This window comes from Lampetra planeri, chromosome 59, assembly GCF_965212315.1.
Source record: "Lampetra planeri chromosome 59, kcLamPlan1.2.h2, whole genome shotgun sequence".
Lineage (NCBI taxonomy): Eukaryota > Metazoa > Chordata > Hyperoartia > Petromyzontiformes > Petromyzontidae > Lampetra > Lampetra planeri.
In genome coordinates, this window is record NC_136165.1 from 2,491,549 (window position 1) to 2,510,782 (window position 19,234).

At 51.6% G+C, this 19,234-nt stretch overlaps 1 protein-coding gene across 1 annotated transcript; it reads right to left on the bottom strand.

Annotated features, from left to right (window-relative positions):
• On the bottom strand, nucleotides 1–17,717 carry LOC144736226 (procathepsin L-like). Its single transcript, XM_078618842.1, has 8 exons — nucleotides 17,611–17,717; nucleotides 15,348–15,476; nucleotides 14,399–14,521; nucleotides 9,476–9,634; nucleotides 8,284–8,505; nucleotides 4,323–4,491; nucleotides 2,628–2,733; nucleotides 1–1,736 (listed from the first exon to the last, which is right to left on the bottom strand). Exons 2-8 carry the CDS (start codon nucleotides 15,474–15,476, stop codon nucleotides 1,637–1,639), a joined length of 1,008 nt encoding a protein of 335 aa, XP_078474968.1. The 5' UTR covers nucleotides 17,611–17,717; the 3' UTR covers nucleotides 1–1,636.
• Between the last annotated feature and the right edge of the window lie 1,517 nt (nucleotides 17,718–19,234).

The window sequence follows — 19,234 nt, forward strand, 5'->3', positions numbered from 1 at the left end:
CCCCCCCCTCTCACCCCCCACCCCCTAGGGATGTCGAAACCCGGCTCCAGAGTTTTCTCGCTTGAACAAACTGCTCGTTCGATCGTTGTTCGTTTGGAAGGGCCAAGAGAACTGTGGACTAAAACATGTTCATTGTTTCACCATTGGAACCTCATTTGCCAGTAAACAATATGATAATTGTTTTTTTTTACCCTTCTATCTGGCAACAAAACTGACACCTTTTTTTACAAGGAGTCATGTTTGCATAGACCACAATACCTGCAGTCATAATACAAACAAAAAACATAACTCTGATAATGTATGCACTGTCCTTGAAGTTGACTAGTCCACACCCGAGACAGCTTTCCTTAGAGCCTAGTCTCACATGGTGTTGGACCAGATGACGCCAAAAGGTGCATATATTATCAGAGTTGTGTTTTTTGTTTGCATTACGACTGCAGGTATTGTGGTCTATGCAAACATGACTTCTTGTAAAAAAAAGGTGTCAGTTTTGTTGCCAGATAAAAGGGTAAAAAAAAACAATGATCATGTTCATTGTTTGTTTAATAATCATCATATGCGGTGACACAGAGCGGGGTTCTGCTCGTATTCGTTTGATCTCGGGTGTTTTTCCTGGTTGGCCAGTTCAGGTTATGGGAAGAGCTGACACAAGGGGATGGTTGGCGAGTTGGTCAGGGGGGGTAAAGCACCTACCGGTGGCTGGTGGGTCAGCTGGCTAATCGGTTAGGGTTAGGGGTCAAAGCTCGTACCAGTGGTTGGTTAGTCAGCTGGCTAATCGGTTAAGGTCAGGGGTCAAAGCTCGTACCGGTGGCTGGTTGGGTCAGCTGGCTAATCGGTTAGGGTTAGGGGTCAAAGCTCGTACCAGTGGTTGGTTTGTCAGCTGGCTAATCGGTTAAGGTCAGGGGTCAAAGCTCGTACCAGTGGCTGGTGGGTCAGCTGACTAATCGGTTAGGGTCAGGGGTCAAAGTTCGTACTGGTGGCTGGTCGGTCAGCTGGTTAGTTGGTTAGGGTTAAGGGTCAAAGTTCGTACTGGTGGCTGGTCGGTCGGTGTTAGTCCCTTAACCCTACCGGTTTTGGCCGTGAGCGGGAATCGAACTCGGGTCGCCGGGTTCGTAACCGCTGCACCACCGCTCCCCACAGTCACGCACACACAGTCACGCACACACAGTCACACACACACAGTCACACACACACACACACAGTCACACACAGTCACGCACACGCAGGGCAAGTCACACGCGCCTCCCACCGCACTCCCGCGAGCGAGGGGCGAGAGGGAGGCGCGGCTGAACTCGCAAAGACGCAGAGAGGAGAGTGGACAGCAACTAAGAACGACGATCTGAACCGGTCCTGGGCCTCCCCCCTAGATCGACTCAGCCTCAAATGAGGACCTGGTGCGCTGCGTAAACGTCGCCACTGGGAAGACAAAGGCGGCCGGGCGTGGTGCTGGCCACCCACCCCATCGTGTACCGTGCCGGCCTTCGTAGGTGCTACGCTAACAGCACTTGCCCCAACATTATGTTAAGGCTACACGGGGGACCTTTGTCTGTGTGTGAGTGAGTGAGTGTGTGCGTGCGTGCGTGCGCGTGCGTGCGTGCGCGCGCGTGCGAGCGCGCGGCCTCCTCTACTGCGGAGGTCACACGATTGGGTAGCAGGCGTAGTTGGAAATTCCACAGTTGTTGTTCCGATGCTTGGCCATTTTAATGTAGCCTCCGTCTCCCCACCGCTTGCTCCAGCTGCGCAAAGACGTTCACGATGAGAAGCAAACCACGCGCACACAACAACAGCACAACAACAACACAACAACAACACAACAACAACACCATTGGAACCTCCTTTGCCAGTAGCAAAATATGATAATTGGTTTTTTTACCGTTTCATCTGGCAACAAAACTGACACCTTTTTTTTACAAGGAGTCACGTTTGCATTGACCACAATACCTGCGGTCGGAATGCAAACAAAAAACACAACTCTGATAATATATGCGCCTTTTGGCGTCATCTGGTACAACACCATGTGAGACTAGGCTCTAAGAAGAGCTGTCTCGGGTGTGGACCAATCGATTTCAAGGGGGCACCAATAAAGCGGCAACCCCCTCTCATCCGCAGCCCTATTTAGCCCGAATTCCCATTTGCCCGCGACTCTGATCATAACCACACACACACACCACACACACACACCACACACACACACCACACACACACACACACCACACACACACATACACACCACACACCACACACACACACACCACACACATCACACACACCACACACACACACACCACACACACACACACCACACACACACCACACACACCACACACACACACCACACACACACCACACACCACACACCACACACCACACACACCACACACACACACCACACACACACCACACACACCACACACCACACACACACCACACACACGTCACACACACACACGTCACACACACACACGCACCACACACACACACGTAAAAAATAAAAATATATTTCAAAAAATCTCCCCCCTCCGCTTATCACCGTAGACACCAGGGAGCCGTTCGCCCCGAAATCCGTGAGCGGCGACTCCAGTTTGCCCGACGCAGCGCGCCCACCACCCCCCCCAACCCCACCCTACCTGTTCTTGACGATCCAGTACTCGTGAGCTCCCTCCTTGTCGTAGCCGACCGCGAGCATGGCGTGGTTGATCCTGGTGCGGCTGCACCCCGGGTCGTAGTAAACACCTGCGGCACAGTCACGGCGTCGGCAGTAAGCGTCAGGCCACCGGCCTCGTCGCTGCTTCTCTTCACCCCACGGCTGTCAACCCCTGATGGGTGCCCTCTTACCTTGTTAGAGACCAATTGGGAAGCTTATTGGTCAACCCGTGCCCCTTATACATCGCAACGTTTATCCTACAAAAGTCATCATCGCAAAGGAGAAACGCAAATAAATAAGACGCTCACCACTAGTGCACTCACGACTTGTGCACTCACCACTAGTACACTCAGCACTACTACACTCACCACTACTACAACAACAACAACCACAATTCGCCACTAAGTGGCGGTGACGTCACCACGACGCTTGTGCCAGACTATGTGCACGTTGAGGCCACGTGAAGTGTCGAACGCCCACTGGCAGGAGGTCACGGGGCAGACCCAGCAGGTGCCACGGGTCGACTGACTGAGACGACTGAGATGTCTGGCTGATGCACCACCTGTGCCCCCTACTGTGCTAACTTGCTGTGCTTTAGCCACCCGGCGCTCTGCTTGTTGTTGTGAGCGTCGCTCCTCTGCCCTTCATTGTTGCTGGAGGGCGACTGCCTCCAACTGCCCAGCAGCGTCCTTCACGAGCCTCCTCCACAGAGGACGATCTTGACACCGCTGGTACCAGTCATCGGCAAGTCCACTCAGCTCTACGTCCTCCTGTACCACATCACTCCATCTCTTCTCTAGCCCGTGACGCGCCCATTTAGCCCCCTCTATCCAGTCAAACGAAAAGCTGTTTAGACATGCGGTGGCTGGGCATGCGGGCTACATGACCAAGCCAACGCAGCCTTGCCTGCCGGAGGAGCTCACCGATGGGACTTAGTCCAGATCTTTCAAGGATTTGTGAGCACCTAACACAATCCAGCCTGGTTAAACCCAGGATGGATCGTAGGCAGGTCAGCCTAAATGTTTCTAACTGGCGAAGATGTTCCATTAGGGGGGTCCACGTTTAGCAAGCATAGAGAAGGGAGGGAATGACCGTGGCCGAGAAAACTTGAAGCTTCGTGCGGAGCGACAGACCAGGTAGCTTCCACACAGCGTTACGCAACCGATGAAAAGATAATGCCGCTCGACTGATTCGGAGTGAGACCTCTGCTGTCAAACCGGAGCCGGTCATGAGCACACTGCTCAGGTATGGGAAACTCTCCACTCTCTCCACAACTGCCCTATCACCGATTGGGAGTTGTGGGGGTGGAGTGCCCGATGGTACAAAATACCCAGGCAGGTGCTTAGGTGAAGAAGAAGAGCCGCTGATCTAGAAACATCCAGCAGCATCCCAATGCCTTGCGCAATGAGGCTACGGTGAGGCGGCCGTACAAACCGCTTGCTCCCACTCGCGCGCGACGTTGCTCCGTTCGCTAGATCGCGTTACATCCAATTCGCATCCGCGTTATAAAAAATATATATACATTTATCGCGTTATAGCCAATTCGCGGGCGTTATAGGAGAACGGACTGTCCTGTGCCTTGAACTTCTTTACGTAGATAATTAATCAGAGGTGTGGGGAGAAAGACAAGATGATGATGATGGCGATGATGATGGTTAACGCTTTGCGAGGTCCTTACCGTTTCTATAGAACTGGAAGGACCTGCGGCCGGCATCCATCCCCACGGCCACCGGCCCCACGCTCGCGACCGCCTGTTGCAGGCCGGCCTCGCTGTTCTTCTGGATGCGCCCGTACGACGTGAGGTAGGCCCCGCGGCTGCGGGGGTCGTAGCGGCACGGCTGGTTGTCCTTGGGAAGACACACGGGGGGGGGGGGGGGGGGCACGCTGGGGTCGGTCGCTGTGGGCTTGGCGGAAAAGGGCTTTCTTTGGCCGCCACCTTGGGCCGGTTTCGGATTGAATCTTGGGACGACGGTCGGGCCGACTCGGTGGATCGGTCGACGGAAAATTCCAGTCGACCGCTTCGCTCGCTCCTCGAGCGTTGTGGGATGTTCGTGCCCGGTGCCCGTCGCGTCGCGTGTTGGTTTTTTTACTTGGTCGTGGCAGGAAATCGGAGTGGACCGGAGGGGAACTCCATTGCAAAATGTGGTGGGGGGGGGGGGATGAGGGGGGATGGTGAATGTACGGACCCCAGACAGACACTCACCCTCTCAGACACTCACCCTCTCAGACACTCACCCTCTCAGACACTCGCCCTCTCAGACACTCGCCCTCTCAGACACTCACCCTCTCAGACACTCACCCTCTCAGACACTCGCCCTCTCAGACACTCACCTTCTCAGACACTCACCCTCTCAGACACTCATCCTCTCAGACACTCACCCTCTCAGACACTCACCCTCTCAGACACTCACCCTCTCAGACACTCACCCTCTCAGACACTCACCCTAGCAGACACTCACCCTCTCAGACACTCACCCTCTCAGACACTCAGACACTCACCCTCTTAGACACTCACCCTCTCAGACACTCACCCTAGCAGACACTCACCCTCTCAGACACTCAGACACTCACCCTCTCAGACACTCACCCTCTCAGACACTCACCCCAGCAGACACTCACCCTCTCAGACACTCAGACACTCACCCTCTCAGACACTCACCCTCTCAGACACTCACCCTCTCAGACACTCACCCTAGCAGACACTCACCCTCTCAGACACTCAGACACTCACCCTCTCAGACACTCACCCTCTCAGACACTCACCCCAGCAGACACTCACCCTCTCAGACACTCACCCTCTCAGACACTCACCCTCTCAGACACTAACCCTAGCAGACACTCACCCTCTCAGACACTCAGACACTCACCCTCTCAGACACTCACCCTCTCAGACACTCACCCTCTCAGACACTCACCCTAGCAGACACTCACCCTCTCAGACACTCAGACACTCACCCTCTCAGACACTCACCCCAGCAGACACTCACCCTCTCAGACACTCACCCTCTCAGACACTCACCCTCTCAGACACTCACCCTCTCAGACACTCACCCCAGCAGACACTCACCCTCTCAGACACTCACTCTCTCAGACACTCACCCTCTCAGACACTCACCCTCTCAGACACTCACCCTAGCAGACACTCACCCTCTCAGACACTCACCCTCTCAGACACTCAGACACTCACCCTCTTAGACACTCACCCTCTCAGACACTCACCCTAGCAGACACTCACCCTCTCAGACACTCAGACACTCACCCTCTCAGACACTCACCCTCTCAGACACTCACCCCAGCAGACACTCACCCTCTCAGACACTCACCCTCTCAGACACTCACCCTCTTAGACACTCACCCTCTCAGACACTCACCCTCTCAGACACTCACCCTCTCAGACACTAACCCTAGCAGACACTCACCCTCTCAGACACTCAGACACTCACCCTCTCAGACACTCACCCTCTCAGACACTCACCCTCTCAGACACTCACCCTAGCAGACAATCACCCTCTCAGACACTCAGACACTCACCCTCTCAGACACTCACCCTCTCAGACACTCACCCCAGCAGACACCCTCTCAGACACTCACCCTCTCAGGCACTCACCCTCTCAGACACTCACCCTCTCAGACACTCACCCCAGCAGACACTCACCCTCTCAGACACTCACTCTTTCAGACACTCACCCTCTCAGACACTCACCCTCTCAGACACTCACCCTAGCAGACACTCACCCTCTCAGACACTCAGACACTCACCCTCTCAGACACTCACCCTCTCAGACACTCACCCTCTCAGACACTCACCCTCTCAGACACTCAGACACTCACCCTCTCAGGCACTCACCCTCTCAGACACTCACCCCAGCAGACACTCACCCTCTCAGACACTCACCCTCTCAGACACTCGCCCTCTCAGACACTCACCCTCTCAGTCACTCACACAAGTAGACACTCACCCTCTCAGACACTCACCCTCTCAGACATTCACCCTCTCAGACACTCACCCTCTCAGACACTCACCCTCTCAGACACTCACCCTAGCAGACACTCACCCTCTCAGACACTCAGACACTCACCCTCTCAGACACTCACCCTAGCAGACACTCACCCTCTCAGACACTCACCCTCTCAGACACTCACCCTCTCAGACACTCACCCTCTCAGACACTCACCCTCTCAAACACTCACCCCAGCAGACACTCACCCTCTCAGACACTCACCCTCTCAGACAATCACCCTCTCAGACACTCACCCTCTCAGACACTCACCCCAGCAGACACTCACCCTCTCAGACACTCACCCTCTCAGACACTCACCCTCTCAGACACTCACCCTCTCAGACACTCACCCTCTCAGACACTCACCCTAGCAGACACTCACTCTCTCAGACACTCAGACACTCACCCTCTCAGACACTCACCCTCTCAGACACTCACCCTCTCAGACACTCACCCTAGCAGACACTCACCCTCTCAGACACTCAGACACTCACCCTCTCAGACACTCACCCTCTCAGACACTCACCCCAGCAGACACTCACCCTCTCAGACACTCACCCTCTCAGACACTCACCCTCTCAGACACTCACCCTCTCAGTCACTCACCCTAGCAGACACTCACCCTCTCAGACACTCACCCTCTCAGACACTCACCCTCTCAGACACTCACCCTCTCAGACACTCACCCTAGCAGACACTCACCCTCTCAGACACTCAGACACTCACCCTCTCAGACACTCACCCTAGCAGACACTCACCCTCTCAGACACTCACCCTCTCAGACACTCACCCTCTCAGACACTCACCCTCTCAGACACTCACCCCAGCAGACACTCACCCTCTCAGACACTCACCCTCTCAGACACTCACCCTCTCAGACACTCACCCCAGCAGACACTCACCCTCTCAGACACTCACCCTCTCAGACACTCACCCTCTCAGACACTCACCCTCTCAGACACTCACCCTCTCAGACACTCACCTTCTCAGACACTCACCCCAGCACACACTCACCCTCTCAGACACTCACCCCAGCAGACACTCACCCTCTCAGACACTCGCCCTCTCAGACACTCACCTTATCAGACACTCAACCTCTCAGACACTCACCCTCTCAGACACTCACCCTCTCAGACACTCACCCTCTCAGACACTCACCCTCTCAGACACTCACCCCAGCACACACTCACCCTCTCAGACACTCACCCCAGCAGACACTCACCCTCTCAGACACTCGCCCTCTCAGACACTCACCCTCTCAGACACTCACCTTCTCAGACACTCACCCTAGCAGACACTCACCCTCTCAGACACTCAGACACTCACCCTCTCAGTCACTCACCCTCTCAGACACTCACCCTCTCAGACACTCACCCCAGCAGACACTCACCCTCTCAGACACTCACCCTCTCGGACACTCGGACACTCACCCTCTCAGACACTCACCCTCTCAGACACTCACCCTCTCAGTCACTCACCCTAACAGACACTCACCCTCTCAGACACTCACCCTCTCAGACACTCGCCCTCTCAGACACTCACCCTCTCAGTCACTCACCCTAACAGACACTCACCCTCTCAGACACTCACCCTCTCAGACACTCACCCTCTCAGACACTCACCCCAGCAGACACTCACCTGCCCTATGTAGGGGTAGCTGCGCTCGTACGCAATGCCGCGGTTCTGGTGGATGTATTTGAAGGCGTTGATCATGAACCCCCCGCGGCAGCCGTAGTTGCCGACGCGGGAGCAGTCGACGAGGTTCTGCTCGCTGAGCGACACGAGGGGGCCCCTGCGGATCTTCCACTGCCCCTCCAGGGCGCCCGTGGAGCTGAAGGCCCAGCACGAGCCGCAGCTGCCCTGCACGTGGCAGCACGGAACGCGGTCACCCAGCCGTTCCCGTAGGAGCGTGACATTGCCGTAGGAATGTGACGTCCCCGTAGGACGTTCCCGTAGGAACGTGACGTTCCCGTAGGAACGTGACGTTCCCGTAGGACGTTCCCGTAGGAACGTGACGTTCTCGTAGGAACGTGACGTTCCCGTAGGAACGTGACGTTCCCGTAGGAACGTGACGTTCCCGTAGGACGTTCCCATAGGAACGTGACGTTCCCGTAGGAACGTGACGTTCCCGTAGGAACGTGACGTCCCCATAGGAACGTGACGTTCCCGTAGGAACGTGACGTTCCCGTAGGAACGTGACGTTCCCGTAGGAACGTGACGTTCCCGTAGGAAAGTGACGTCACGTTTCCGTAGGAACGTGACGTTCCCGTAGGACGTTCCCGTAGGAACGTGACGTTCCCGTAGGACGTTCCCGTAGGAACGTGACGTTCCCGTAGGAACGTGACGTTCCCGTAGAAATGTGACGTTCCCGTAGGAACGTGACGTTCCCGTAGAAACGTGACATTCCCGTAGAAATGTGACGTTCCCGTAGAAATGTGACGTTCCCGTAGGAACGTGACGTTCCCGTAGGAACGTGACATTCCCGTAGGATGTTCCCGTAGGAACGTGAAGTTCCCGTAGGACGTTCCCATAGGACCGTGACGTTCCCACTCTCGGCTCAGTGTGGGGGGCTTTGTTTCGACGGGAGATGAGCACCAAATGATGCCTCCGAGGAAACCACCGTCGCTCGCATGTCACGGCGGACAAAAACAACAAGACGGACAAATCCGCGGTGGCACTGGCACTGGCACCATCAACGGCACCGGCGCTGGCAACGGCACCGACAACGGCACCGGCGCCGGCAATGGTAACGGCACCAGCGCCGGTGCTGGCAATGGTAACGGCACCGGCGCTGGCAACGGTAACGGCACCAGCGCCGGCGAAAGGGCACCTGGTTTTTGACGTGCGTGACGGCGCCCGTCTTGCGCCAGTCCACTCTGCTGGGCGCCGTGAAGTTTGGGGGCGGCTCGAAGGTCACGAACTCCGCCGCGACCTCCGTCTCGTTCACGAGCATGGGCCGCGTCATCGTTTGCACAAACTCCTCCTCCGTCTGCAACGATGGTGGCGGGGGGGGGGGGGGCGGTTGATAGTACGGGGACTCCTCTACTTAAGAACATTCGACTTACGAACTTTCAGAGATACGAACAAACCTGTCCAGTTGCCTGTTCAGACCGAGAGTCGTGAGTTCGACTGCCGCGCAATAGATGGTGGCGGTGGCTTCTACATCTGCCGAACGTGAAGAACCAGTGGCAACTACATCTGCAGAACGTGAAGAACCAGTGGCAACTACATCTGCAGAACGTGAAGAACCAGTGGCATCTACATCTGCAGAACGTGAAGAACCAGTGGCATCTACATCTGCAGAACGTGAAGAACCAGTGGCATCTACATCTGCAGAACGTGAAGAACCAGTGGCATCTACATCTGCAGAACGTGAATAACCAGTGGCATCTACATCTGCAGAACGTGAAGAACCTGTGGCATCTACATCTACAGAACGTGAAGAACCAGTGGCATCTACATCTGCAGAACGTAAGGAACCAGTGGCATCTACATCTGCAGAACGTGAAGAAACAGTGGCATCTACATCTACAGAACGTGAAGAAACAGTGGCATCTATATCTACAGAACATGAAGAACCAGTGGCATCTATATCTACAGAACATGAAGAACCAGTGGCATCTACATCTGCAGAACGTAAATAACCAGTGGCATCTACATCTGCAGAATGTGAAAAACCTGTGACATCTACATCTGCAGAACGTGAAAAACCTTTGGCATCTACATCTGCAGAATGTGAAACACCTGTGACATCTACATCTGCAGAACGTGAAAAACCAGTGGCATCTACATCTTTGTTACTCTATGTGAGTCTCATCATCGTGTTCACTCCATGTGAGTCTCATCACCGTGTTCATCACCACTATCCACAGTGAAGTACCTACAGATATTGAAGGTGAACTGCAGTAAGAATGATAATTATGAAATAAGGAGGCATCATCAGAGCGTGTTGGCATGCTTACACGAACCCCAAAAAGCGTCACAACGCAACTAAGTGAGTCTCGGTGTCTGATATAAAGCTTATATTTATTTAAAAGCATTTGCTGAATTTCGATTTAAAGCTTTCGTGACTGCAGGGATTCATCTTCTTGGTTCTTTCGTAGAATGGAAATAATAAAATTTGCTGAATTTCGATTTAAAGCTTTCGTGACTGCAGGGATTCATCTGCTTGGTTCTTTCGTAGAATGGAAATAATAAAATAATAAAAATAAAACGTAATAAAATAATTCTCACAACGTTTCGGCCACAACGCAAGCAGCCGTCCTCAGAGTCAGACTCTGTCTTCTCGACAGACATGTTCTACACCTGAGGACGGCTGCTTGCGTTGTGGCCGAAACGTCGTGAGAATAATTTTATTGTTTTATTTTTATTCTTTTATTATTTCCATTCTACGTGACTTTACCGAAAAAACCAAGAAGATGACATTTGCTGAATATTTGTTTTAATCCGTGGGTTTCTGTGCTCATGGTTCTCTGTATATAAAGTGTATGGGTCTCTGTGAAAATATTTGGTTTTACATATAATTGTGTACTGACAGAGTGACACCTGGCGGCCTGTAGGGGTACTACGGTTGTAGCTGCATTACATAACGCCTTATTATGAAGGGGCGTGTCTGGGGTAAAGGTCGAGGGCGGAGTCAGTCGAGAAGCTCCGGGAACCAACCTGAAGGTTCTGGAAAGGGAGCGTGGCCAGAGGTGGAACTTGGCCGCGCCAGGCAGATATAAGGAGCACCGAACCAGAGCTTCGGGGCTGTTAGAGTGGGGTCAAATATGCTCAAAATGTCCCCCCCCCCAATATATTGCTATAAAATAGATTTCTGTTTATACGGTTGTGGTTATGGTTGTACTTTATGAATCCATAATCTCTGCCGTTACATACAATGAAACAAGAAAAGGTAAAAAAGAAAAAAACAGAGCAATGTAATACAATAAACTATTATACATTATTGTAAAATATAAATTAAAACTCCTTCCTGTGTGTTAGTGAATTTTTTTTATATTTTAGGCAGGAAATTCGTTTTCAAATTTAGATTTTTTTTTTCTGGGGGGGGGGGGGGACCCCTGGAAGATTTGCCCCCCCCCCCCCAATGTTGACTCCATGGCTCGGGCCTTGCTTCAATCACGTGGCTCTTCTTCTGCAAGAGCAGCTGCGTAGCGCAGGACGCAGATTGGCTGCGTGTTTGGACATGCCTGGCCCTAGGGTGTAGCCGCGTTACGAAGTGTAATCGCCCAGCGTGCTCCTAATAAATAAGAAGCCTTCTATGTTTGGTGGTGGTGGTCACTGCCGGATGAATCTAGTGCGGGGCCTGTAGCATATGTTGTTATAAAGGGGCCCCAAATAAAAAATTAAACATCAATATTAAAACACAAAATTTGTACTTGCATAGTAAAGTAATTGTATTTTATCATTTGCTATACAGCCAGATAATACGACATATCGCTAACCCTAAACACCCAGTGGTTCATCTTCTTGGTTCTTTCGGTAAAGTCACGTAGAAGGGAAATAATAAAATAATAAAAATAAACCATAATAAAATACAATTCTCACAACTTCTTTTTTTTAACGTTATTAATTCCCTTCTACGTGACTTTACGGAAAGAACCAAGAAGATGAATCCCTGCAGTCACGAAAGCTTTAAATCGAAATTTAAGCCTTCTACTAGACGTGTGTCGGAGGTCGCTCACGACAATTGTAATATGGCTCTCGAGATAAAGTCTGAATAAGTATAACCCGTAAAAACAAAGTTTTTCACTATAAATCCTTTATATGCGTGGCGGCTAGAGTCCTCTCGTCCTCTGGCTTGAGATGGCTGCCACCTATGGGTCAGATGATTGTCTGGCACCATTAAGCAATTGGTAATTAAATATAATATTTTTGTCCTAAAAAGTGTAAAATTTAGGAATTTTTTTTTCACGAACATTAATTGTCACGCACAACAGTTCTGTGTGGAAAATGTCAGCTCGATTGGATCACGGGAAGTGGGTTAAAAAACGACCGAAAGATTTGCACGGTCCTAAGCAAGCAAGCAAGTGAACTTAATATAAAGGATTTAAAAAGATACGAATGGTGGTTGCAGTTCTGCAGAAGTTCGCTCACGACCGCTGCAACACAGAGACCTCCACCAGGGGGCGCGCTACACGAGCCGATGAGTGCCTCGGTGTGAGCGAATGCGATCCCCGACTTACGAACACCCTGACTTACGAAGGCCCCGACTTACGAACACCCGTGCTTACGAAACAGCTGCCATTAAATGTTTTTTTTTTAAACATTGTCTTTAAGACGCGAACTCGCAATTGTAAAACTGAACCGGGAAACGATTTTGTTTGGAGGAGCGATCCTCCGCGTGGTTGTAGTGAGTCAGTCTCTGGGAGTGAGTGTTTGCGTATGTGTCTAGGTGTGTGAGCACACGGACATGTGTCTGTGTGTGTGGGAAAGTGTGAATGCGTGAGTAGCGGTAGTGTAAGTGGTTAGCGCTACGCTGCGCTACGAACCCGCCGACCCGAGTTCGATTCCCGCTCACGGCCACAAAACGCCAGTGACGATTATCTGAACCGGTCTTGGGCCTCCTCCCCTAGGTCGACTCGGCCTCAAATTAGTACCTGGTGTGGTATGTAAACATCGCCACTAGGGAGACAAAGGCGGCCGGGCGTGGTGTTGCCCACCCACTCCTTCGTGTGTCTTGCCGGCCTTCAATAGGTTCCCGCTAACAGCACTTGCCTGAACAGTCTGTTAGAGGTCATAGGGGAGGATCTTTTGATATTTGTGTGTGTGGAGCGGTAGCGTAGCAGTTAGCGCTCCGCTACGAAAGCGACGACCCGAGTTCGATCCTCCCTGGTGTGTACGTGGTGTGTACTTCTGTCCACATCCGTACGTCTCGTGAAGTCTGTTTGGTCTCTGCTCAAGTCTGAACCCGTCCTGGGCATTCACTTTGCCAAACCTCGCATCGACAGGCGCGCTTGAAGTACATTTAAACATACCACGCCCCCCTGCCCACCACCGAGATGACGTGCCGTGCAGACGTATCAGACGAACACATTCCTGCGGAGGGAGCTGGTAGGAACGTTGGGTTGCTCGGTCAATGGCCAGGGTCAACGGCGGCGTGGTGTATTCCGCAAATGTGCCCGACTGTGAGGGCGGGCACAAGCCGGCGTGAGTAGGTTAAACGTTGAGTTTTATAAGGGCACCACGGGGTGACCAGCCCCTCCCCACCCAGCCCCACCCCTCCCACCCCCCACCCAGCCCCACCCTCCCCACCCAGCCCCTCCCCACCCTCCCCACCCCACCAAGCCCCTCCCCACCCACCCCACCCAGCCCCTCCCCACCCTCCCCACCCCACCAAGCCCCTCCCCACCCTCCCCTCTCCACCCAGCCCCACCCCTCCCAATGTTTGGATGCACGACGGACGGACGGACACAATAATCCCCTGTGGGCTGGTGGAACCAGGTGGTTCCTACCAGTATAACACAAGGGTGGCACAGTCGGGTTTTTTTACAATCGGGTTTAATTGTCTTTTTATATTAAACCCGATCATCTGAGATTGGGAGAAATCCGGTTTAATTGCTTCTAATTGCAGAACCGCACTTTTCAACGATGGGCTTCATCCATTCCAAGCTAAGGAACTCACTGGCGCCCACAATTGTGGAGAAACTCGTGTTCATCACGACCAACCTGCCCGCCGCATTCTACGACTACCCCGTGCCCGACGGCCCCCAGCGCATACTCTATACAGCATCGGGGATGCGTCCGCACGTACCATGTCTCCGAACTGGTTCATGGCCAGCGTGTAGGAGTGCTTGCCGAGGGACTCCTCCAGGTTGTGCCGGTCGATCATCTTCAGGTTGTGCTCCCACACGAGGCGACGCCGGCCCTCCTCTGCCTGCGCATCACCAGGGGGAGACGAGGGGGGAGACACAGTTCAGCATCGCTACGCTCGATTTAAAGCTTCTTTCGTGACTGCAGGGATTCATCTTCTTGGTTCTTTCGGTAAAGTCACGTAGAATGGAAATAATAAAATAATAAAAATAAAACATAATAAAATAATTCTCACGACGTTTCGGCCACAACGCAAGCAGCCGTCCTCAGGTGAAGAACAGGTCTGTCGAGAAGACAGAGTCTGAATGACACGTCCTGGGCTTGGAGCGTCTATTTAAGCTGCCCCCCCCCCCCCCCCCAGAAAAAAACTCACGCGATAATTTCACACGGGCGCAGTGAGCCCAGGTGCCCCCCCTAACCCCCCTGCCCCCCGAGAAAAAAAACTCACGCGATGGTTTTACACGGGCACAGTGAGCCCAGGTGCCCCCCCTAACCCTCCTGCCCCCCAGAAAAAAAACTCACGCGATGGTTTTACACGAGCGCAGTGAGCCCAGGTGCCCCCCCTAACCCTCCTGCCCCCCAGAAAAAAAAAACTCACGCGATGGTTTTACACGGGCACTGTGAACCCAGGTGCCCCCCCTAACCCTCCTGCCCCCCAGAAAAAAAACTCACGCGAAGATTTTACACGGGCACAGTGAACCCAGGTGCCCCCCCAAACCCCCCTGCCCCCCAGAAAAAAAACTCACGCGATGGTTTTACACGGGCACTGTGAACCCAGGTGGCTCCCCCCCCCTGCCCCCCCTCCCCACGCCCCCCCCCCCCCCCACCTGCCCCCTCCGTGTGTATTGCCGTCACGCAAGACGACACCAGCAGCAGCAGCACAGCCTTGCCTGCTCGTAGCTCTTGCCGTGCAAGTCCTGCCAGGCGCCCCAGTGCGGGTCGAGTGCCGGATCCGCAGCGGCGGCGGCGGCGATGAGGACGGTGCCGAGCAGCAGGGCAGCCACGGTCAGCGGTGCCATCTCCGTGGTGAAGTATGGTCAAACGAGCACCGCCATCGAGCATGCGGTACAGGAGGTAGTGGCGGGGGGGGGGGGGGGGGCACCATTTAGAGTTCGATTTGACAACGGTGCCGCGAACGGCGAGGCTAGCGTATTCGTTTGATGTCGAGAGGAGGCGGTCGTTCAGAAGCGTTTAGAAAGTTGTTTCGATGCTGCATCGCTTCGTGGAGGCAGAGGAGGATCTCGAGTTCTGGAGAAGGGGCACTTTGTGGCGTCCCGTTGGACCGAAATGTTCATGCCCCATGGGCACGCGCACACACAAATATTTCTGCAGAGCTGGGGGAGAAAAAAACTAAACTTAATGGGATTTGTTGTTGTTGTGAGTTTGTGTGTTTGTTTTTGTTCTCAAGCGGTCACTGACAAATGGGGCGGAGAACATCAACTGGCTCAACTTGGCAGCTTGGTGGTGGTGGTCAGTACCGGATGAAGATCGTGCGGGGCCTGTAGCATATGTTGTTATAAAGGGGCCCCAAATACAAAAAATTAAACATCAATATTAAAGCACAAAATTTGTACTTGCATAGTAAAGTAATTGTATTATTTGCTATACAGCCAGATAATACGACAAATCGCTAACCCTAAACACCCAGTGGTTCATCTTCTTGGTTCTTTCGGTAAAGTCACGTAGAAGGGAAATGATAAAATAATAAAAAGAAAACATAATAAAATACAATTCTCACAACTTATTTTTTTTTACGTTATTATTTCCCTTCTACGTGACTTTACCAAAAGAACCAAGAAGATGAATCCCTGCAGTCACGAAAGCTTTAAATCGAAACCCAGTGGTTCGTAAAAGTTGAAGGCAGTATAGTACTATAGTAATAGAGCAAGTGCCGAATCACTGAACCGGAATTGGTGGCTTGAAAGCATTTAGCGCGGGGCCCTTGAAAGTGCGGAGCCCGTAGCATTTGCTGCTACGATCATCCGCCACTGGTGGTGATTGATGCTGGCACATTTGGGGGGGGGGGGGGTGCACTGAGTAGGCAACGATTTTAGAGGCATCCCCATTTCAATGAATGTAAAATAAATCTCGTGAGATGACAGAAGGGATGTAGACATCATCATCAGAGATGTAGCGAGATGAGAGAAATGTAGACATCAAGAGAGGTGGAGGGAGATGAGAGATGCTGACAAAGACGGAGATCGACATCATTAGACCTCCATTGCCAGTACCAAAATATAATGATCGGGTTTTTTCCCCTTTTTTTCTGGCAACAAAACTGAAACCTTTTTTAAAAATCCTTTATATTAAGTTCACTTGCTTGCTTGCGCGCTTACGACCGTGCAAATCTTTCGGTCGTTTTTTAACCCACTTCCCGTGATCCACTCGAGCTGACATTTTCCACACAGACTCGTTGTGCGTGACAATTAATTTTCGTGAAAATATTTTTCCAAAATTCTACACTGTTTAGGGAATTTTTTAAAAATATTTAATTACCAATTGCTTAATGCTGGCAGACAATCATCTGACCCATAGGTGGCAGCCATCTCAAGGCAGAGGACGAGAGGACTCTAGCCGCCACGCATATAAAGGATTTAGAGTGAAAAACTTTGTTTTTACGGGTTAATTTTTACAAAGAATCATGTGTGCATTAACCACAATACTTGTGGTCAAAATGCAAAAAAAAACGTCGTGAGAATTTTATTGTAAAAATGTTTTATTTTATTATTTCCCTTCTACGTGACTTTACCGAAAGAACCAAGAAGTTGATGGACTCTCAGATTTTTTAAAAAAATCATTAATTTGTTGAACCTAAAGAATTGTCTCGGTTTGCCTCGATTCCCACCACCACAGAGCCACCACGGAGCCACCACCGCCTTCTTACTTCAGATAAAAGAGGGAGGCTGGGGGGCTGGCTACAAAGGACACACACATATCTTCTTGGTTCTTTCGGTAAAGTCACGTAGAAGGAAAATAATAAAATAATAAAAATAAAACAGAATAAAATAAAATTCTCACGACGTTTCGGCCACAACGCAAGCAGCCGTCTTCAGGTGGAGAGCAGGTCTGTCGAGAAGGCAGAGTCTGAATGACCAAGAAGATGAATCCCTGCAGTCACGAAAGCTTTAAATAGAGACACACACATATACTTACTTTGATTGTGCGAATGCACAACGAGTGCTTGGAAGTCTCAGCAGGCGAGCTGGGCGAAGCCGGGCATCGGCTCGCTTTATAAGAGCGGCGGCGGAGGCGGCGTTTGGCAGTCGTCGCACGCGATTTGACGAATCGTGGCTTCTTCGTACGCGCACGTTGAGAAACTTTTCTTGCACGCCGCAAACGCAACAGCGACCCCCCCCCCCCCCAAAAAAAAAACCACAGACGCCTTGCGTGGTCAGCTCGCTGGCAAGGAGAAGGAGAAAAAAAAAACAAGCGTGACATCCGCCCTGTTAATCTCCCGGTGAGTTTCTTCAACGAGAAAAAATAGGAACTTGTGGAAGGGCAACGCATTCACGCAGCGTGCTAAGAGGGGGGGGGGGTGCAAGGCGGGCGAGTCGACGGCGCGTGGAGCCTCCTCCACATCGCCCCCCACTCCTCCACATCGCCCCCCACTCTTCACGAGCCTCCTCCACATCGCCTCCCACTCCTCCACATCGCCCCCCACTCTTCACGAGCCTCCTCCACATCGCCCCCCACTCTCCCACATCGCCCCCCACTCTTCACGAGCCTCCTCCACATCGCCCCCCACTCTCCCACATCGCCCCCCACTCTCCCACATCGCCCCCCACTCTTCACGAGCCTCCTCCACATCGCCCCCCACTCCCCCACATCGCCCCCCACTCTTCGTCCTGTACAGGGGGGGGGGATGTTTGTGCGTGCGCGACTTCCTCAACGCGTTGTTGTGTTTTGTTGTTGCATGTGACTTGTCATTCTTCCTTTCCAAGATGACAAAGTATGCTCACGCCGCCCGCAATAATAATTAATGACAAAATGGTATTTCGGGGAAAATTAATTTTGAAATAAGGCGACCATGACAGAGGTGAATAAAACATTATAAATGCATCTTCTTGGTTCTTTCGGTTGTGGCCGAAACGTCGTGAGAATTATTTTATTATGTTTTATTTTTATTATTTTATTACTTCCCTTCTACGTGACTTTACCGAAAGAACCAAGAAGATGAATCCCTGCAGTCACGAAAGCTTTAAATCGAAATCTTTCGGTAAAGTCACGTAGAAGGGAAATAATAAAATAATTAAAATAAAACATAATAAAATACAATTCTCACGTTTTTTCACGTAAATCGAAATTATAAATGTAATTCTAGATTTGAAGCTTTTAGGTTCTTTCGGTAAAGTCACGTATAGGTAAAAATAAGTAATACAAATAAATAATATAATTATAGAACTAAAAATATAAATAAATATTTTTTATGTAATTAATTGCATTGGCGCTCCAATGTGCAGACAGCCATGGCTAATTGCAGTAGCCAGCGATAACTGAAACGTGACTAAGAGGACGTTGGGAACTTTATCCAAAGGGACAGAAATTAAATACGAATTTATTGGAACAGCGATCAGCGCCCGAGTTATTTCTCGATTTCCTTACAGATTTTAGACAAAAAAATATATATCCATACCGTGCTCACAATCTGTACTCACCACAACACTAACGTGTTAATGCTTTGTCTGTTTTTTCTTTCCATGTTTGCGTTAAAAGCTAATTTTATATCATCTTAATTTGAAGCTTTCGTGACTGCAGGAATCCACACATAGAAAGAAAA

Excerpts from the sequence above, each read along its gene's own strand:
- LOC144736226 (XM_078618842.1), bottom strand. The coding sequence starts at position 15,476 with ATGGCACCGCTGACCGTGGCTGCCCTGCTGCTCGGCACCGTCCTCATC. Across the intron at positions 9,635-14,398 it reads TGAACCAGTTCGGAGACATG|ACGGAGGAGGAGTTTGTGCA; the intron begins GTACGTGCGGAC and ends CCATCGTTGCAG. Across the intron at positions 2,734-4,322 it reads CTTCCAGTTCTATAGAAACG|GTGTTTACTACGACCCGGGG; the intron begins GTAAGGACCTCG and ends ACTGTGCCGCAG.